Source organism: Squalius cephalus, assembly GCF_949319135.1.
Source record: "Squalius cephalus genome assembly, chromosome: 7".
Lineage (NCBI taxonomy): Eukaryota > Metazoa > Chordata > Actinopteri > Cypriniformes > Leuciscidae > Squalius > Squalius cephalus.
In genome coordinates, this window is record NC_137128.1 from 34,793,578 (window position 1) to 34,814,208 (window position 20,631).

Below are 20,631 nucleotides of genomic sequence, written 5' to 3' on the forward strand. Positions count from 1 at the left end.
CTTCTTTTTTTTCTTCTTTTTTAGGGTTTTCATCGGAGTTATCCCACCGCTGCCTAATGTTGTGTTCTTTCAGTTCGGTTCAGACAACATGTATGATTTGTGCAGTAAAAAAAAAAGAGAGAAAAATCTGTTCTTTGGTTTCTGACCAAGTGCCTTATTATTTCAAGTGCCTTCATTTACTGTAAATACTGGAGGAATTTATTTTCCGTGCAACTAATTTCAGGCCGTCATGCTATGTAATCATAGTTTATGTAATTATTGCTATTTAATTAGTTGTACGTGTGGTAGCATAGAAACTTGTTTTCTCTTTCACTATTTGTGCATCCTGTGCTTAGGAAACAAATGACAAATAATTGATTTCTATTAAATAATTGATTTCCACAAATATAACAAAATTGTGTAATAGGGGACATGCCATTTACAGGCATAACATTTGATTAATTGGCTTAAAATCTAAAATGTTTATAAACCGTAGATATTATGGTAACACTTTACAAGAAGTTCTCTTTTTTTTTATTTAATGCATTAGCATAACATCAACTCAGAATAAGCTTTTTTTAAGCATTTATTAATGTTAATACAATACAGTTGTTTACGTTACATCACAGTTCCTAATGTTAAGATATATAACTTTTGATTAAAAAAAGTAAATTAACATTAACTAACTATAATGAATATATGTTGTAAGTATTGTTTATTGTTTTGTTTGTGTTAACTAATGTAGCTAACTTCCTTGCTGTAAAGTGTTACCGATATTATTACACTAGTGCTGTTGTCTCTGCTATAGTAGGCTAGTCATATTTAGGTCCTGATTTTAATGTTCATTTTCAGTTGCTGTTTGAGCAATCAGCATTAAGGCATTAGAAAATTGTGAAACTTAAGCAAATAAATTTCAGGAAAATATAATAATCATTTGTTTAAGAATTCAACCTTAAAGTGAGTGGAGTTGACGTTTTTTTTTTTTTTTTCTTCTTCTTCAGTTTACATGCATAATTAAAATTCGTCTGGCCTGTTTGATTTTCAGTCAGATTTATTCTGCATTGCTTTTAGGACCATGATTTTGAGTAGGATGGGGTAAGATTACTTTGAAAATATTATATAGCTGTAAAACTGTAACACATTTAGGCATAAGTTTAGCATGATGCATCAGCCAGTGTATTGTTATAGGAAATAATTTATTTTTTTCTAATTTAGCTATAGCACAAATTTTTCAATTATTAAAAGAGGGTTAAGCTTGCCTACCTGGGTAAAAAGCCTCTCTTGGATTAACTTTACAGAATGTATATATTACTTTTGATATATATATATATATAGGCATATTTAAATACCCATATTTTAATTTTAATTAACGATATGTTGGACGGGGTCATCTACCCCAAGGGTCTAATTTTATATTTTTACTTAAAAACAAAAACTATAACTTTTACTCCTTAAATCCAAAACAATTGTTGTGTCCACAAATCTCCTATTAACAAATAGAGACCAAAAAACAAACAAAAAAAAACGTTGATATTCAACATAATACAATGTCATAGATCACTATTTTCCAGAGACACAAAGTGAGATCAATCTCAAAACTGTTTCTGAAATTAAAAAATAGCGTAACCATTCATTAAAAGTGCTGAGATGAGATTTTGTGCCATCTATGTGCCTAGGCTACTACTAATTCCCATAGACAATAAAAGAAATTCTAATTCCAGACATTCATATGAGAGAGAGAGAGACTGAATGTGTGAAGGGCGCGCAATGCGACCAGAACGCGCCTCGAAAAAGGTCATGATTCTTTCAAAATACAAGCCCTTACTCGCGCAACTGCGGCTTACAAAAACACGCCACCACTTAACTTAACATGCAACTTAATTGAGCGTTTCTTTATGATTTTATGAACACTGTGCAGGCCAGCGTTACGAAGTTTAGACGAGAAGAAGGGCTTATAAAAATAAATAAAACATATGACTTTAAACTTGAAAAATGAGCGGCCAGCTTTATGTCGTAGCAGATTGACTGCTCGCGGCAAATTCACAGTTGTTGCTTTTTTGCAGGCACTTTAAGATTAGTCCTTCTTAAATAACACATTTTAAACTTTTGGTGAGTAAACTATAGTTTTTTATTTTAAATCAACAATGACCTTTGCATATTTTTCGTGCATTTGCAGAAATATCCGTTATACCTCCGGTCAATGATCGAGGCCCTGTTTGTCCTCTTTGTCTGCTTCGAGGATTTTCTATTACATTTCATGAATTAGAATTTCTGCCACGTGTGTTGAGTCATAATGCCTTGCAACAGTGATTTAATCAAATAAACCAAACCGCGTTCGTGAGTGTTAAATGGGAATATTCCAACTCGATTGTGGTCGATATCGCGACCACAATGAATGAATGAATGAGACGCTTTACTGTGTAACGTTACTGCTATAACGTTACACCCAAAGCGCTTTATAATCATGTCGGAGTCTCTCCTCACCACCACCTGGATGATGCGACGGCAGCCACAGAACAACCGGCTATATGTGGAGAGGAGAGAGGGTGATAACTGATAAGAATAAGATTAAGAACCCAAATTGCAGCTTTCTGGTCGCGCTGGGTATTCCAGGTCAAAGTTAACGATGTTTATCATCGCGGGAATCTGTTGCATCACTTTTTTTTAATGATGAAACTAAATGTTTGCTAGATTTAGCCGTTTAAACATAGTTTTTTCTTTACGGATTATGGATCCCCCCCCCCCCCACACACACAATATTATTTAAATAATTAATTCTTACTTTGAATTCCACTGATAGAATGTTCGCCTAATGACAATAATATTTTGCCTACTGAATTCTGATTGGTCATCTTTCTTATGTATATTTAAACACTGAACCTAGATCTATTTAAAACAATTTCAAATGTTGATTAAAACAAAACTAGCCTTGTCCAGATGTAATGAGGTGTGTTTTTGTTCTCTCAGTGTTACTGTTAGGAGCCAAGACTTGCTCACTGGTTGGGGTGTATTCCCATTTCCAAACTATTCCCATTGCCAAACGGACGACTGCCCTGCAGTAACACCATGGAGTGAGTCACAGTCATCAACAGTTTCTTTCAATGTCTAATATCATATGTGGTTTCTGTGTATTAATTATTGAGGAATAGTATTGTCCTCTGTGGGTTTATAATCTAACCAGATCATCCACAAATTAGCAAATGCATACCTCAGCAAGTAGCAAAAAAATAAATAAATAAAATACTGTACTAGATGTCATAAAAGTAGGATAGGCTCAATTTTGCTAGCTTTCCCCTTGAAAATATACTAATTTCCTTCTTTATGTCTCCTTTCACTGCCCTAGTCGTTCGCCCAGCGCTAGTCAGCTGATTGCCAGCAACGTCACAAATAAGACGGACCCACGGTCGCTGAACTCAAGGGTCTTCATTGGAAACTTAAACACTATGCTGGTTACCAAGGCAGACGTTGAAGCTATTTTTAGCAAATACGGCAAGATTGTTGGCTGCTCTGTGCACAAGGGCTACGCTTTTGTCCAGTACGTCAACGAGAGGACCGCACGAGCGGCTGTTGCAGGAGAGGACGGCCGGATGATCGTTGGACAGGTGCTTGGTGAGGACATAAAACAATCTGAGACTATCTTATTTTATCTTATATATTGTTTTTTTTAATTTAACAATTGCCTTGTCTTTCAATCAGATATTAACTTGGCAGGAGAACCCAAACCTCACAGGCCAAACACGTCAAAGCGATCAGCTGGAGATATGTACAGGTAAGGAATACATTTGTTCTTATTTTTATATTCACCCATTTTAATGTTTTATTCCAATAAGCCAGTGTTGTTGTTGTTAAAATCTCTGTTTTTCTAAAGTCTCTCCAGCAGTAGTTCTGGTTTTGAGGTGGATTATGATTTCCAGAGAGAATACTTTGACAGGTAAGATCTCTTTGCCAGTGGGTATATATATAAATGTGTGCACTTTTTGCTGACACCTCAATCTCTTTGTGTTGTACAGAATGTATTCATATCCTTCCCGTGTGCCCCCGCCACCACCACCTCCTCTGTCACGGGCTGTGATCCCTTCCAAACGTCCACGGGTCAGTATGAGTGGGGGAACCAGCCGCCGCACCAAGTCCAGTTTCTCAACTGCTTCCAAGAGCAGCCAGCGGACATCCTCTCGAGCCCGTCAGTCCCTTTTCTTTATTTTCACTCTATAGAGGGGTTTGTTTAAAGGGAAAGTTCACCCAAAAATGAAAATTCTGTCATTAATTACTCACCCACGTCATTCCAAACCTGTAAGACTTTCGTTCATCTTCGGAACACAAATGAAGATCTTTTTGATGAAATCTGAGAGCTTTCTGTCCCTCCATTGACAGCTACGCAACTGACACTTTGACGCTTCAAAAAGTTCATAAAGAGATTGTAAAATGAATCCATATGAATTGAGTGGTTTAGTCCAAATTTTCTGAAGAGACATGATCACTTTATACGCTGAGCAGATTTAATTTAGGCTTTTATTCACATAAAAACACTCATCAACTCACACATCAGTTGTGGTAAACGAAAGCTCAAGCATGTTCTCTTTAAGTGTGAGAACCAGTGAGGTTCATTCTCGTGTTATGCAGCACGTTTGAGCTTCCACAAGCAGGTTCGGTTGAGCTTCTGTTTATGTTTGCTGATCGATGTTTATACGTGAATAAAAGCCTAAATTCAATCTGTTCATCATATAAAGCGATTGTCTCTCTTCAGATAATTTGGACTACAGCGCTCAATTTATTTGGATTAGTTTTACGATCTCTTTATGAACTTTTTGAAGCTTCAAAATGGTAGCTGTCAATGGAGAGTACAGAGCTGGCTCAGATTTTAGTAAAAAAAAAATCTTCATTTTTGTTCCGAAGATGAACAAAAGTCTTACGGGTTTGGAACAAAACAAGGGTGAATAAATGATGGGTAAACTTACCATTTAATCTACCAGTGACAAATATGTTAAATACATTTTGGTTGATTTGTTTTTATTATTATTTAAAAAAATGTACATTAACATTGCATTTTTTACTTTATTTACTTTTTTAAATTTTTTACAGCCTTTACTCATTTTACATTTTTGACCTTGGTTGTCTTGTCAATTGGTACATGCATTCAGGGAATTCTTTTTCTTTCAGTAAAAGCAGATGACCTACAAACAATTAAGAGAGAGCTTTCTCAAATCAAACACAAGGTTGACTATCTGCTGGAGACTCTGGACAGGATGGAGAAAGACCACAGCAAGAAATCCGGTAAAAGTGTTCACGAGTTTCTGCAGCAGGTTCATCATACATGGCCTTCAAATGGGCCCAGAAAATAATCAATCCATAGTATTTTTCAAAAATAATACATTTTAAAATACCATTACATCAAAACTTTTTTTTGTATGCACAAGGAGTCTGACAACAGCTGATATGCTCCACACAGAGATGTGATATCACCATCGAGTCTATCTATGATTACATGAAGAAACAGAAAAAAACTGAGACCAGTTTTTCAGAAGAACTGTGGCAATGTATCCAAGATGCTTGAAGAAACCGACCTCCAAAGATACCTTAAAAACTATGTGCAAGTGTTCCTAGAACAAAATCTGTTTTAAACGCAAAGGGTGGTCACACCAAATATTGATTTGATTTAGTTAACAGAAGTTAACTGATCAATAAAACCTATTTATTTATCACATTATTTTTGAAAGCATCCTCACTTTACAGCATTATTACACGAGTGCCTAAAAGTTTTCACAGTACTGTAGCTTTGGACGTAAGTTTCTTCAAGCATCTTGGAGACATTGCCACAGTTCTTCTGGATTTAGTCTTTCTCAGTTTTTTCTGTTTCTTCATGTTATCATAGACAGACTCGATGATGGTGAGATCTGATCTCCGTGTGGAGAATATTGGCTGTTGTCAGACTACTTGTACATACAAAAATCTCACTAGATTACAATTAATGGCAAAATGAATGTTTGGAAATGTAAACTGATAATTTCTACAGACTCACTACAGCAAAAGTTATAAATAACTGGCGTAAAACCATTTTTTGGGGGGTGAAAATACTAACGCGCCTATGTATGTGTGTGTTTATATTTATTGTATGTTCATGTTTTGTTTTTTTTACATCAGAGGGGAAGTGTGTGAAGGCAGAAGTGGGTGAGGCTTCCTCCCTGCAGCATTCCAGCAAGAAAGACAGAGAGAGGGAAGAGCAAGAGATAAACGATTCTGAGGAGGAAAGAGATCTGTTGGAGGAAGAGGAGGAGGTTTGTGAAAATGAATCTATTTGTATTTATGATTATGGATGTTAAGATTAAGTGTAATTGGTGCTGAATTAGTGAGGACATGATTTGAGTAAAGATGTCTAATATTCTCAATGTTGTTTGGGTCTCTAAGATTTGTTTCCAACTATAGTTTCATACTAAAGTTTTTTTTTTTTTTTTTTTTTTGTTCCTCTCAGGTTAAAAGCCAGGAAGGAGAGAATGAAGAAGAGGAGGAAGAGGAAGAGGGTGAGCATGTGGAAGGGGAAGATGGCGACAGCGTTAATGGCGATGACTCATAGGCTGTTTTAAACACCATGGTTTTCAGACACCCACTCAAAATTCAGCCCTTTCAGTTCTTTTGAAAGGTTGAAGCCAGTCTTTAAAAGATTTGTCTATAGATGCCTGCACACTTATAATAACTGACACTACAATTACATCAGTTTCACTGATGTCAGTTTATTTTTAATGTAAGCATGACAACTTTTCAGGCTTTTGAAGTCCCTTAACCTTGATGAAGACAAACATTTGTTTTCAAACAACAGAAATATGACATTCTCCAGTTATTCCTAATAATTCTGGGTTTTTATTTTTCACTATCAGATTATGTCCATTATGCTTTCTCAGAGTGAAACTGGCCTGTTCCCTGTTTGCCCTGTGTCTCTATGGGAATTTTCTTTCTGTGAACAAAGGTAAAATTTGTATTTTTAAAGGGAGAAACTTGAGTGGCTCCTCTACAGAGAACCAACAAGCTTCCATGAAACATCTATGTTTGTATTTACCTGTCTTTTTTATATCACCCTGTTTCAGAATAATTCTACAGGAAAGTTTCAATAAAATATTAAATTAAATGTGTGGTTTTTTTTTTTCTTTTTCTTCTTCAGTGTAAATATTTGATCATGTGACAATGCTGTCAGTTATTTTTAGCTTAAGTAGTTAGGATGGTCTTTTAAGTTATAAAAATAAAACCTTTTTTTTATAATTTTTTCATTCATATCACCAATAACATGAATTTGATGTGAAGTATGATTTATATTTGATCATTAAACTGCATACTATGAGCTTTAAAAGTCTAATTTTGACTGTTTATCATTGACTTTCTGATTCTTTGATGGTGTCTGACCACCTGGGGGAAAGAATGCAAGTGAATCATAATTCTGTGACATTTGGTTTATTTAATGAAATGTTCAGCATTTAATATGCTAGAGATATGGAAAGTACTACTCTCATTCTTAGATGCATCATATTAGTTTAGCTCATTTACTCTTCAGACTTAAGAAAGAAATATGAAGAAGTCCAGACATTAACATATCGTAACTAAGGAGCATAAACAATGATCTCCCTTTCGTTGTGCCTATTTGCTCTAATTTACTTGGATATAGTTCACTTACACAGGAACAATTAAGTTTCATATAATTGTGTTTTGCATCACATCCTGCACTGGATTTCTAAGAAATTCAGGTGTTCACAAGGGGAAAATCAGAAAGCCACTGAAACTAGTGTAACTTGCTGGATCATCATAAACCAATTTGTTCTTCCAAAGTTGTGTATAAATCTGATCACCGATCTCCAGTGTGAGAACAACACCATTGCTGCCATTACCATTGCCAGCGCCAGCAGGCTTCCAGGCAAACACAGAGCACTGGGTTTCACCGTTCTTCAAGAGACTGACTGCCATTGTGGTTCCAGCATGAGAATGAGCATAAAATCTGAAGTAATAGGCTCCTTTTATTGGTGCTGTGAAAATACCTGTAAGGCACATGAACAAAGCAGTCACAGAAAATGTCATCATATGTGAACAGGTTTAAGAACAGTATTTCTGTAATGGTATTCTCTTTACAGTCCTTACCAGTATTTGAGTCATAGGCACTTCCAACATTACTAAAGACTTTTTTGTATTCCAGAATTTTCAGATTATCAGTGGGCCCAGTGTGTCCTGTTCCAGATGCCAGAAGTCCAGCAGAGAAAGCAACTTTTTTGGCTGGAAATGAGCAAATGGGCTGATGTAAAATGTGTAATCAAATAAAATGTTTAATTTAATACATTTAAATGTCTATGGGAACAAAATGTGCCTTATACTTGCCTTCAGTCTTTTTTTGGACAGTTTCAAGCTTATTTTGTGAATCTTGTACCGAGGTTTTCAAAGCTGTACGGAATACACATTGATATGATAATGTCACAATATTTAATACATTTAAATGTCTATGGGAACAAAATGTGCCTTATACTTGCCTTCAATCTCTTTTTGGGCAGTTTCAAGCTTATATTGTGAATCTTGTACCGAGGTTTTCAAAGCTGTACGGAATACACATTGATATGATAATGTCACAATACTGCAAACCAATGAATTTATAAAGATGTGTAAGTTGTAATTTCTTTGTAAGTTCATAAATTGTAAAGTTTTTCCACAATGACATGTTCAATACAAATCCACCTTACCTTCATTCTCACTTAATACTTTGGTCAGTGTTTCTTCTAATTTTTGTATCCTTTCATCCATGTGTTTTAGCTTCTGGAGCTCAGCAATAATGTCCATACTTGGTGTAAATAAATCTTGTGCAATTGAGCTCCCAGCACAGAGCAGCAGTACCAGCAGCAGTCCTGCCATTGTCTCGCTTTTTGATTTATTTTTCAGGCAAATTACTCCTGCGATTATTCCAGAATTCAGCTTTGAATGGCAAGCGCTGTTCTTAAATACTTTGTTGTGAAAGGTTGTGAAAGTTTGTACACATTTGTACTTTAGACTGATGTTGAGAGGGTTTTGTTTATTTTAGTAGTCCATTAGGACTACTAGTCAAATGTGGAATTGGGTACACTGAAAGGACATTTTCAGCATAGTTTGCGTTAATTGATTATGTGTGTGTATGGTTGTGTGGTTCAGGAATACACTATGTTATGGGGACAAAATGTCCCCACAAAGATGGCAATATCTGAAATCCTTGTCCTTGTGGGAATTTTTTTTTTGGTTCCCTACTTATAAATCATACTAAGTGATGTTTTTGAAAATGGAAAAAATGCAGAAAGTTTGTGAAGGTAGGTTTGTTTGGGGAATAGAGTACAGTTTGTATAGTGTATGTTATGCCTTTGGAATGTATGCATAATGTGAATGTGATTGTGTAGGCTACACGTTTGGCTGTGGCCTAGCCTAGGCTACTTGTGAGGGCCAAATAGCGAAGCGATTGAAATATGACAATCGACTAGTGAGGACATTTTCCTCATATTAGATAGTTAACTCACTAGTTTTTTTTTATTCAAAATTTAAATAATGAGTCAATACCCTACCCTAACCCAAACCCTGATTTACTATGATAAGGCTATTTTTTTAGACATGTCTGGATGGTTTTCGCGGGATATCACGTAAGCTACATGGGCCTGTGTGCTTAGAATAGTTGCGTCGGCTACTTTGACGGCTGTATGGCTAGTTAGTTGTCTCAACCAGCGAGAAAGGTTTACACGTAGCTCAAAATCTCAAACCTCGTGGAATCAACCATTATATAAAATAATAATAAAAAAATAATAATAATAAAAAAAAAACAGAGGAGATCTGCTGGCGAAAAGAGAAAGCGACTCACAGAGCTCATGATAAAACGAAAATCAGCTTTGGCTTTCCGGAGAACTGAGGAATTTGAAATGTTGTAAAAGCGAAGCGGAGAGCCGGAGATGGCATTAACAGGTGAGTAATTAAGGTATTTTATTGAACCATAGATTGTAAAAAATAACAGATTACAAGCAACTGGATATGTATCTCTAACAGAGTAGGCCTACATTGTAAAGCATAAGCATGATCTATGATGTAGTAGCTAGTCAGCTTGAGATTAAAACTAGTAATGTTTTATGAGCAGCAGTTGGCTATAACCATATTTATCCGCACTGTCACGAGCCGAAGCACAACAAAACGTTCTTCCGCAATAATAATAAAAATGTAAAAATAATAATTAAAAAAACCTGTGTAGCCCATGCTAATACATTAAAAAGCCTAATAAATCGAACAAAACATGTTTTTATTTAAATATTTCTGAGAGTGTAAGAAAATAATTATTAACATGATATAAAATTAATGGAAGTCTATGGGATGTCTATGTCTAGAATGTCCTTACTAATACTGTGTGTGTGTGTGTGTGTGTGTGTGTGTGTGTGTGTGTGTGTGTGTGTGTGTGTGTGTGTGTTCTTTAATTTTCTATATAATCCTGAGACCCATCATTTTTTTTTGTATATTTCATTTTTTACGTTATTACATTGTTTGGATTTTAAGAAACAAATGGCTTTTACTGGGTTTTTACCCCCAGTTTATCTTGCTCCAAATCAAAGTTCACTAAAGTTTTTTAAAGACAAAATTGTTAATAAGAAAATATCAGTTAATAATAAGAAAATGAAAACAAGACTCTGTTACCAAAACAATGTTTGTTTTTTTAATTCAGTATACCAGTCAATTTTAAGGTTCCAGGCTATTTATTATTATATAGGCCTAGCCTAAATGTCCTCTGTAAAAACAGATATGAGAATAATGTTAGAAAAATATGTTTTGAAAATGTTTATTTTTTGCATTTTGTATGCATAATAGTGCCTGCATTTAATTGGCGTTTAATGTAAATCAGGGTTTTCAGGACTTCGACATCTTCAGGAAACTTCCACCTGATATACTAATTTACTTTCCACAATATGTGAGTAAACATGGCCAGAAATGGGTTTTCTTGTATTGCAAAATGAAGAATTTTTTTTTTTTTTCATTTGCCACATGGTCACTCATGGCATGATTTCTTTTAGCAGTAAGCAGTTGAATTGAAATCCTGGAGTGGAATAAGAGAAGGCTTTGAGTGGAAGGAAAAAGTAATCGGTTACCTAACGTAACCTCTGTTCTCTCTAGAAGAGGGAACGAGTATTGCGTAAGTAGCTTACGCTGCGGGAAAGTCTTCTTTTCTCGAGATATGAAGCCAAAAAATTATCCTTAATTTTTATAATTTTGTCAACGCAGTGCAGCAGCACGCAGACCCAGGCTTACTAGCGTGCCCATTGGCTGCCCTGCGGCAACTGCAGCAGCCTATCGCTGAGCCTTGGACGTGACGTCACGCTAGGCGCGCTTCATGCGTCACAGCCCCTTGAAAGAGTGTGGCTTAGCGTATATAAGCGAGGTTCAGAGGCTGCTTGACTGGTTTCTGTCGCTGAAGCGAATGAGCTCGTGGCGCGAGCACGGCGGGTTACGCAATACTCGTTCCCTCTTCTAGAGAGAACAGAGGTTACGTTAGGTAACCGATTACGTTCTCTTACGAGAGGTTCTCTCGTATTGCGTAAGTAGCTTACGCTGCGGGAACTCCCTTGTCAACGCCGTGCGCGCACAGCATCCACTGAATGAGTCCCAGGGGAGGCCCGGGGAACGCGATGAGTGGGAACCGGGCGGCCAATAGAATGGCTAGCGCAGTACATAAGCACACACTAGGGTGCTCAGAGCGGCACGGCCGGTCTGAGCTGATAACCCTGTATAATGCAGCTCAACCAGGAGAGCTAAATCAAACGCCGTAGCCCGCGCACAGATAGTGGGCCGGCCTACGCGTGACTTAGACTGATAAAACTTTTGCCTGCAAGGCGGGAACTTCCAGGTTGTAAAACCTAACAAATGTCGAGGGGGAGGCCCAGCCCGCCGCCGTACAAATGTCATGAATGGAAATTCCGCTGGACCAAGCCCACGAAGAGGCCATGTCTCTGGTGGAGTGAGCCCTGATGCCCAGAGGGCACAGCAGGTTTTTAGACGCATAAGCAGCTGCGATAGCGTCCACTATCCATCTGGACAGGCTGTGTTTCGAGGTGGCGAGACCTTTGGTGCGCCCACCAAACGAAACGAAAAGCTGCTCCGAGCGCCTGATAGCGGCGGAGCGTGTGATGTAATTTCTCAGCGCTCTGACCGGACAGAGGAGATTACTATCGACCTCGCTGCCGGAAGGCGGCAGGGCTGAGAGAGAAATGACCTGTGCTCTGAAGGGAGTGCCCAATATTTTGGGGACATAACCATGCCTCGGTTTGAGAATGACTTTCGAGTCATTAGGTCCGAACTCGAGGCACGCGGCGTTAACGGATAACGCGTGCAGGTCTCCCACACGTTTGACTGAAGACAGAGCTATCAGAAAAACGGTTTTGAGCGTGAGGTATTTCATATCCACAGTTTCCATGGGTTCAAAGGGATGCGCTTTCAGGGCCTCCAGGACCAGTGAAAGATCCCAAATAGGAACCGAGGTGGGTCGCGGGGGTTCATCCTCCTGGCTCCCCTAAGGAAGCGGGTGACAAACTCGTTCCTTCCTAATGCGCGGCCCAGCGCCGAATCGGCAAAAGCTGAGATGGCCGCAACATAAACTTTGAGCGTGGAAGGGGACCTGCCCGTGTCCAGCAGCTCTTGAAGGAAAACAAGAACCTGCGATACCCCACATGCTTGTAGATCCAGCCCTTTGGCAGTGCACCACTTATTAAACACAGACCATTTTGACGTGTAGTGCCGCCTCGTAGAGGGGGCTCTAGACTGTGTGATCGTGTTCACAACCCCTTCTGGCAGGTCAACGGGTATCCGTTGAGTCTCCATGCGTGCAGAGACCAGCGCTCTGGATGGGGATGCCAGATCGAGCCGCGGGCTTGAGAGAGAAGGTCTCTTCTCGCCGGTATCGACCAGGGGACTGTGTCTGCCAGCTGTACTAGCTCCGGAAACCAAGCCTGGTTTTCCCAGTACGGGGCTATGAGGAGCACCGTGTGGCACGCTTCCCTGATTCTCCTGATGACTTGTGGCAACAGAGAGACCGGAGGGAAGGCATATAGTGGGCCGCTGGGCCAGGTCTGGGCCAGCGTGTCCTCGTTCTTCGTAAAGAACTTTGGGCAGTGAGCGTTGTCTTTTGACGCAAAGAGGTCAACTTTCGCTTTGCCGAAACGGCGCCACAGTGACTGGACTGTTTGGGGATGCAAGGACCACTCCCCAGGGGGAACATTGTCCCTGGACAGTCTGTCGGGACCCTTGTTTAGGTGACCAGGCACATGCGCGGCTCTCAGCGAGCGCAGTGAGTGCTGAGCCCACACGAGGAGGCGTTCTCTACGCTTATCACTCGAGCGGTGCGTGCCCGCTTTATGAGAGTGCATTCTGGGCGCGTTACCAGGGGAACCGTGTTTGTGTGTAGCAGTGAGCACGTGGGTGTGGGCACATTTTCTACACTTATGACACCTTCGGCGTGAGCCGGACAACCCGACAAACCCGATGCAAGGGCGAGGGCTGCGTGGTCGAGGCCCAGGCAGAGAGCGCAGATCAAATGGCGGTCGCTGTCGCTGAGCGGGGCTCTGCACGAGCCACAGGAGGAGCGAGGCATTTTGAAACAAACGCCTCGCGCTCTTTTAGATGCAGTGTGTCGCGGGCCGAACACACAAACACACAACACAGAGCAGAAAAGAATATAATCCGCCGGATAGCGGAGCAGGCAGGGAAGGCTGAAGGCGGCGAAGACGGCCGGCTTCCTCAGGCTGAGATCCTCGGCGTGCTGGTCGCTTGTTTCAACGGCGGTGGCTTCCTCAGAGTCCAGCGATGCGGAGAGCGATGCTGAAGAGACAGAAATCAGTGAAGCAGCCTCTGAGCCTCGCTTATATACACTAAGCCACACCCCCTCTTTTGCGGGCTGTGACGCATGAAGCGCACCTATAGCGCGCTCATTGAACGTGACGTCACGTCCAAGGCTCAGCGATAGGCTGCTGCAGTTGCCGCAGGGCAGCCAATGGGCACGGTAGTAAGCCTGCTCTAGGTCTGTGTGCTGCTGCACTGCGTTGACAAAATTATAAAAATTAAGGATAATTTTTTTGGCTTCATATCTCGAGAAAAGAAGACTTTCCCGCAGCGTAAGCTACTTACGCAATACGAGAGAACCTCTCGTAAGAGAACCTCCACTGCTCCATTCCACTCTTATACCAACTCAAGACCGCTCTGGAGTCTGTGTTATGGTGATGCCTAGCCGGTACTTCTTTTGGAACTATTTTCTTTAGCGGAAACGTAGTCTGAAACGTAAGTTAATCAAAATTAATTACTTGTTTATTGAACAGTTGTATAAACGCAAAGTCAAAGACATAAGTGCTGTAGTAATGGGCTGTGATTGCTTGTGGCCTTGTGCTAAAACTATAACACCAATTTTGCTTAATTGTAACATAATGATGCGTTCATATTTGTTGCGAATAAAAATGTCTATAATATTATATAATCAGTACAAACTATAATAGACATGCGACATGTATACCTGACAGTCATAGTTTTAAAATATTCACACACCCTGATTTTCCATCCTTATTTTGTATATTTGGCAAATATGCACCAATGAATTCTGTGATTTGCAGACTACTCTTGGCAGATATTTTGTTGAACATCAATGAAAGACTGTTAGTTAACTTCAAGTTCAAAAGGAAGATCAAAAACAGTTAGCTTGATTTTGTCTGTTTGATGCTAGGCTTTATGGAACTTGTTAAAATATTTGTCTGCATTCTGGTGGTTAATTAATCAAGTTATGTCAAAACCAAGTCATAAATGACAGAGAGGCATCATATCAATACATATGTGAAATACTAAAGAATATTAATGACATTATGAATAAGAGCTCTCTTATGCATACATGTATCAACATTCTTGTCTTTAATCTGTGTCATATTATTTTTACCACTAGATGGTGCCATAATGAAAAATATTGATAAATATTAGTTTAGTAACCATTTTAAGCCAGGTGATCAAAAACCGTGACATAATAACATTTCTCCAGTTAATAGTTTACTTGTTTATTTTTCGTCCATTTACCATCCAAAGTGATGCATGTTACAGACATGTAAAAAGTTGTGTACTTTATATATAATTAGTGGTTTTAGGTTAAAATGGATTATTGTCTCTTGTTATATTTTATATATATTTCAGTCAAATCAATTTATGATGGATAAAATTCCCACCTTGTGTTTTTTTCTCAGTGAATATCTTTTGGAAATGCATCACATCAAAGGCGTAAAATAAGTTGCGAACAGGATTTCATTTTGACTCTAAGTGTTCTGATGTCAAATCAATCAAACGGCATCCTCATTTAACGAAGGATTAGCCTATGCTAAATGTGCTGATGCCTTTGACACAGTCAACACCGGATATGCAGTGACATCCAAGCACTGTTAAAAATACATTTTGGTTGATTTGTTTTTATGTTTTTTTTTATTTTTTACGTTAACATTGCATTTTTTACTTTATTTACTTTTTACATTTTTTTTTTACAGCCTTTACTCATTTTAAATTTTTTGACCTTGATTGGCTTGTCAATTGGTACATGCATTCAGGGAATTCTTTTTCTTTCAGTAAAAGCAGATGACCTACAAACAATTAAGAGAGAGCTTTCTCAAATCAAACACAAGGTTGACTCTCTGCTGGAGAGTCTGGACAGGATGGAGAAAGACCACAGCAAGAAATCCGGTAAAAGTGTTGACGGTTTCCCCCTGAGTTTCTGCAGCAGGTTCATCATACATGGCCTTCAAATGGGCCAAGAAAATAATCAATCCATAGTATTTTTCAAAAAGAATATATTTTAAAATGCCATTAGATTAAAACATTTTTTTGTATGCACAAGGAGTCTGACAACAGCTGGTATGCTCCACGCGGAGATCTGATACCACCATCGAGTCTATCTATGATTACATGAAGAAACAGAAAAAAACTGAGACCAGTTTTTCAGAAGAACTGTGGCAATGTATCCAAGATGCTTGAAGAACCCGACCTCCAAAGATACCTTAAAAACTATGTGCAAGTGTTCCTAGAACAAAATCTGTTTTAAACGCAAAGGGTGGTCACACCAAATATTGATTTGATTTAGTTAACAGAAGTTAATTGATCAATAAAACCTATTTATTTATCACATTATTTTTGAAAGCATCCTCACTTTACAGCATTTTTACACGAGTGCCTACAAGTTTTCACAGTACTGTAGCTTTGGACGTAAGTTTCTTCAAGCATCTTGGAGACATTGCCACAGTTCTTCTGGATTTAGTCTTTCTCAGTTTTCTCAGAAGAGGAAGAGGGTGAGCATGTGGAAGGGGAAGATGGCGACAGCGTTAATGGCGATGACTCATAGGCTGTTTTAAACACCATGGATTTCAGACATTCACTCAAAATTCAGCCCTTTCAGTTCTTTTGAAAGGTTGAAGCCAGTCTTTAAAAGATTTGTCTATAGATGCCTGCACACTTATAATAACTGACACTACAATTACATCAGTTTCACTGATGTCAGTTTATTTTAATGTAAGCATGACAACTTTTCAGGCTTTTGAAGTCCCTTAACCTTGATGAAGACAAACATTTGTTTTCAAACAACAGAAACTATGACATTCACCAGTTATTCCTAATAATTCTGGGTTTTTATTTTTCACTATCAGATTATGTCCATTATGCATTCTCAGAGTGAAACTGGCCTGTTCCCTGTTTGCCCTGTGTCTCTATGGGAATTTTCTTTCTGTGAACAAAGGTAAAATTTGTATTTTTAAAGGGAGAAACTTGAGTGGCTCCTCTACAGAGAACCAACAAGCTTCCATGAAACATCTATGTTTGTATTTACCTGTCTTTTTTATATCACCCTGTTTCAGAATAATTCTACAGGAAAGTTTCAATAAAATATTAAATTAAATGTGTGGGGTTTTTTTTTTCTTTTTTTCTTCAGTGTAAATATTTGATCATGTGACAATGCTGTCAGTTATTTTTAGCTTAAGTAGTTAGGATGGTCTTTTAAGTTATAAAAATAAAACCTTTTTTTTATTATAATTTTTTCATTCATATCACCAATAACATTAATTTGATGTGAAGTATGATTCATATTTGATCATTAAACTGCATAGGCTACTATGAGCTTTAAAAGTCTCATTTTGACTGTTTATCATTGACTTTCTGATTCTTTGATGGTGTCTGACCACCTGGGGGAAAGAATGCAAGTGAATCATAATTCTGTGACATTTGGTTTATTTAATGAAATGTTCAGCATTTAATATGCTAGAGATATGGAAAGTACTACTCTCATTCTTATGCATCATATGAGTTTAGCTCATTTACTCTTCAGACTTAAGAAAGAAATATGAAGAAGTCCAGACATTAACATATCGTAACTAAGGAGCATAAACAATGATCTCCCTTTCGTTGTGCCTATTTGCTCTAATTTACTTGGATATAGTTCACTTACACAGGAACAATTAAGTTTCATATAATTGTGTTTTGCATCACATCCTGCACTGGATTTCTAAGAAATTCAGGTGTTCACAAGGGGAAAATCAGAAAGCCACTGAAACTAGTGTAACTTGCTGAATCATCATAAACCCAGGTGTTCTTCCAAAGTTGTGTATAAATCTGATCACCGATCTCCAGTGTGAGAACAACACCATTGCTGCCATTACCATTGCTAACAGGCTTCCAGGCAAACACAGAGCACTGGGTTTCACCGTTCTTCAAGAGACTGACTGCCATTGTGGTTCCACCATGAGAATGAGCATAAAATCTGAAGTAATAGGCTCCTTTTATTGGTGCTGTGAAAATACCTGTAAGGCACATGAACAAAGCAGCCACAGAAAATGTCATCATATGTGAACAGGTTTAAGAACAGTATTTCTGTAATGGTATTCTCTTTACAGTCCTTACCAGTATTTGAGTCATAGGCACTTCCAACATTACTAAAGACTTTTTTGTATTGCAGAATTTTCAGATTATCAGTGGGCCCAGTGTGTCCTGTTCCAGATGCCAGAAGTCCAGCAGAGAAAGCAACTTTTTTGGCTGGAAATGAGCAAATGGGCTGATGTAAAATGTGTAATCAAATAAAATGTTTAATTTAATACATTTAAATGTCTATGGGAACAAAATGTGCCTTATACTTGCCTTCAATCTCTTTTTGGGCAGTTTCAAGCTTATATTGTGAATCTTGTACCGAGGTTTTCAAAGCTGTATGGAATACACATTGATATGCTAATGTCACAATACAGCAAACCAATGAATTTATAAAGATGTGTAAGTTGTAATGTCTTTGTAAGTTCATAAATTGTAAAGTTTTTCCACAATGACATGTTCAATACAAATCCACCTTACCTTCATTCTCACTTAATACTTTGGTCAGTGTTTCTTCTAATTTTTGTATCCTTTCATCCATGTGTTTTAGCTTCTGGAGCTCAGCAATAATGTCCATACTTGGTGTCAATAAATCTTGTGCAATTGAGCTCCCAGCACAGAGCAGCAGTACCAGCAGCAGTCCTGCCATTGTCTCGCTTTTTGATTTATTTTTCAGGCAAATTACTCCTGCGATTATTCCAGAATTCAGCTTTGAATGGCAAGCGCTGTTCTTAAATACTTTGTTGTGAAAGGTTGTGAAAGTTTGTACACATTTGTACTTTAGACTGATGTTGAGAGGGTTTTGTTTATTTTAGTAGTCCATTAGGGTGAGTCAAATTTGGAATTGGGTACACTGAAAGGACATTTTCAGCATAATTTGCGTTAATGGATTATGTGTGTGTATGGTTGTGTGGTTCAGGCATACACTGTTATGGGGACAAAATGTCCCCACAAAGATGGTAATATCTGAAATCCTTGTCCTTGTGGGAATTTTTTTTTTGCTTTTTCACATACTTATAAATCATAGCCTACTAAGTGATGTTTTTGAAAATGGAAAAAAATGCAGAAAGTTTGTGAAGGTAGGTTTGTTTGGGGAATAGAGCTTAGCCTACAGTTTGTGTAGTGTATATGCCTATGGAATGTATCCATAAGACATGAAAACCCAACATGAGTGAATGTGATTGTGTACACGCTTCGTCATAGAAAAGTTGCTTTGGCTACTTTGCTGTATGGCATACTCAACCAGCGAGAAAGATTTACATGTAGGCTAGTACGAAATCTCGAACCTCGTGGAATCAACCATTATTAAAAAAAAAAAATTAAAAAAAAAAACGCTGAACAGAGGAGATCTGCTGGCGAAAAGAGAAAGCGACTCACATAATAAAACGAAAATTAATCAACATTGGCTTTTCGGAGAACTGAGGAATTTGAAATGTTGTAAAAGCGAAGCGGATATGGCATTAACAGGTGAGGTATTTTATTGAACCATAGACTGTAAAAAATAACAGATTAAAAGCAATTGGATAGGCTATTCATTGTAAAGCATTATCTATCGTGAAGGGTCATATCGTTAATTTATTTAAATTATTATTTATTTTCAAGGGAGCACTGTCTATTAATAATGGTGGTTACAGTAACAGCCTAACTTCAGCTAGTCAGCTTGAGATCCTTGTCATCAAAACTAGTAATGTTTTATGAGCAGTAGGTATAATAAAAAAACTTTGTATGCTAATACATTTAAAAAGCCTAATAAATTTAAATAAAAATAAAATAAATAAAATTTTTATTTAAATATTTCTGTGAGTGTAAGAAAATAATTATTAACCTGATATAAATTCAATGGAAATCTATGCGATGTCCTTACTAATACTGTGTGTGTGTGTGTGTGTGTGTGTGTGTGTGTGTGTGTGTTTAAAATTTTCTATATCATCCTCGAGACCCATAATTATTATTATTATTATTTTTTTTGATTATTTCGTTTTTTACGTTATTACATTGTTTGGATTTTAAGAAACAAATGGTGACATTTAAAAAAAAAAATTAAACTGGGGTATTTACTACCCTGGTAATCCAGAGTTCTCGAGAGCACAAGTTGAATTTGCTCAGCGAGCAAGTTACTCTTAATGATGTTCATTAATATGCCCCTCGATCTGAGCTGCACCAATCACATCGGGTTATCTGATATAGGTGGACCAGAGCCAGTCAGCCAGAGGCGAGCTAAACATTTGACGACAGCGCTGTCGAAGTCATTAGTAAACATTGCAAGATGGCTGAATACCAGTTGTTTGAAACGGCTTTGGCTGCTATAATGAATGAGTTAGACTTGGCTTTTTATCTAAAACAGGAACAGAAGACGCCGCTCAAATCGTTCCTTTGCAAGAAGGACGTTTTTGCTGTTTTGCCGACCGGATACGGTAAGAGTATAATCTACCAGTTAGCTCCGCTGGTAGCGTATGGGGTTTATTGTTGTGATTGGTTGTAGTGTTATCCAATTAAGTGCAGTGAGATTTTCAAATGCATGCTTGGTGCCGCCCCTCGAGCTGGGCGATTTTCATTAGTCGACGCCAGACCATTAATCTTTTAGATTTAGGTCTGGATTTCCAGGCTAGGTTTTTACCCCAGTTTATCTTATTACAAATCAAAGGTCACTAAAGATTTTTATAGGCAAAATTGTTAATAAGAAAATATCAGTTAATAATAAGAAAATGAAAACAAGACTCTATAACCCAAACAATATTTTTTATTTTATTTTTAAATTCAGTATACCAGTCAATTTTA

The 20,631-nt window shown here is 37.9% G+C and overlaps 3 protein-coding genes across 4 annotated transcripts; 1 reads left to right on the forward strand and 2 right to left on the reverse strand.

Annotated features, from left to right (window-relative positions):
- Positions 1 to 1,980: 1,980 nt before the first annotated feature.
- Positions 1,981 to 7,362, forward strand: LOC307161212 (heterogeneous nuclear ribonucleoprotein C). 2 transcript variants are annotated; one of them, XM_079875820.1, is made up of 9 exons: positions 1,981 to 2,088; positions 2,947 to 3,050; positions 3,323 to 3,588; positions 3,676 to 3,748; positions 3,848 to 3,910; positions 3,990 to 4,159; positions 5,137 to 5,250; positions 6,118 to 6,251; positions 6,446 to 7,362. In XM_079875820.1, the coding sequence occupies exons 2-9, from the start codon at positions 3,046 to 3,048 to the stop codon at positions 6,545 to 6,547; spliced, it is 927 nt and encodes a 308-aa protein (XP_079731946.1). In that variant the 5' UTR covers positions 1,981 to 2,088; positions 2,947 to 3,045; the 3' UTR covers positions 6,548 to 7,362. The 2 variants fall into 2 exon arrangements, with proteins under 2 accessions (XP_079731946.1, XP_079731947.1); XM_079875821.1 differs by having other exon boundaries at positions 1,982 to 2,088; positions 6,118 to 6,246; positions 6,444 to 7,362.
- Positions 7,363 to 7,527: 165 nt separating this feature from the next.
- LOC307161213 (complement C1q-like protein 4) lies at positions 7,528 to 8,985 on the reverse strand. The gene is made up of 4 exons (XM_079875822.1): positions 8,685 to 8,985; positions 8,478 to 8,540; positions 8,095 to 8,226; positions 7,528 to 7,994 (listed from the first exon to the last, which is right to left on the reverse strand). The coding sequence occupies exons 1-4, from the start codon at positions 8,851 to 8,853 to the stop codon at positions 7,711 to 7,713; spliced, it is 648 nt and encodes a 215-aa protein (XP_079731948.1). The 5' UTR covers positions 8,854 to 8,985; the 3' UTR covers positions 7,528 to 7,710.
- A 7,516-nt stretch (positions 8,986 to 16,501) lies between these two features.
- Positions 16,502 to 18,682, reverse strand: c1ql4l (complement component 1, q subcomponent-like 4 like). Its single transcript, XM_079875516.1, has 4 exons — positions 18,334 to 18,682; positions 18,127 to 18,189; positions 17,893 to 18,024; positions 16,502 to 17,792 (listed from the first exon to the last, which is right to left on the reverse strand). Exons 1-4 carry the CDS (start codon positions 18,500 to 18,502, stop codon positions 17,515 to 17,517), a joined length of 642 nt encoding a protein of 213 aa, XP_079731642.1. The 5' UTR covers positions 18,503 to 18,682; the 3' UTR covers positions 16,502 to 17,514.
- Between the last annotated feature and the right edge of the window lie 1,949 nt (positions 18,683 to 20,631).

Excerpts from the sequence above, each read along its gene's own strand:
- LOC307161212 (XM_079875820.1), top strand. Across the intron at positions 3,911-3,989 it reads CAGAGAGAATACTTTGACAG|AATGTATTCATATCCTTCCC; the intron begins GTAAGATCTCTT and ends TGTGTTGTACAG. Across the intron at positions 5,251-6,117 it reads AGACCACAGCAAGAAATCCG|AGGGGAAGTGTGTGAAGGCA; the intron begins GTAAAAGTGTTC and ends TTTTTACATCAG.
- LOC307161213 (XM_079875822.1), bottom strand. The coding sequence starts at position 8,853 with ATGGCAGGACTGCTGCTGGTACTGCTGCTCTGTGCTGGGAGCTCAATT. Across the intron at positions 8,227-8,477 it reads TGCCCAAAAAGAGATTGAAG|CCAAAAAAGTTGCTTTCTCT; the intron begins GCAAGTATAAGG and ends GCTCATTTCCAG. Across the intron at positions 7,995-8,094 it reads TGCCTATGACTCAAATACTG|GTATTTTCACAGCACCAATA; the intron begins GTAAGGACTGTA and ends TGTGCCTTACAG.
- c1ql4l (XM_079875516.1), bottom strand. The coding sequence starts at position 18,502 with ATGGCAGGACTGCTGCTGGTACTGCTGCTCTGTGCTGGGAGCTCAATT. Across the intron at positions 18,190-18,333 it reads AGTATTAAGTGAGAATGAAG|CTTTGAAAACCTCGGTACAA; the intron begins GTAAGGTGGATT and ends TATTCCATACAG. Across the intron at positions 17,793-17,892 it reads TGCCTATGACTCAAATACTG|GTATTTTCACAGCACCAATA; the intron begins GTAAGGACTGTA and ends TGTGCCTTACAG.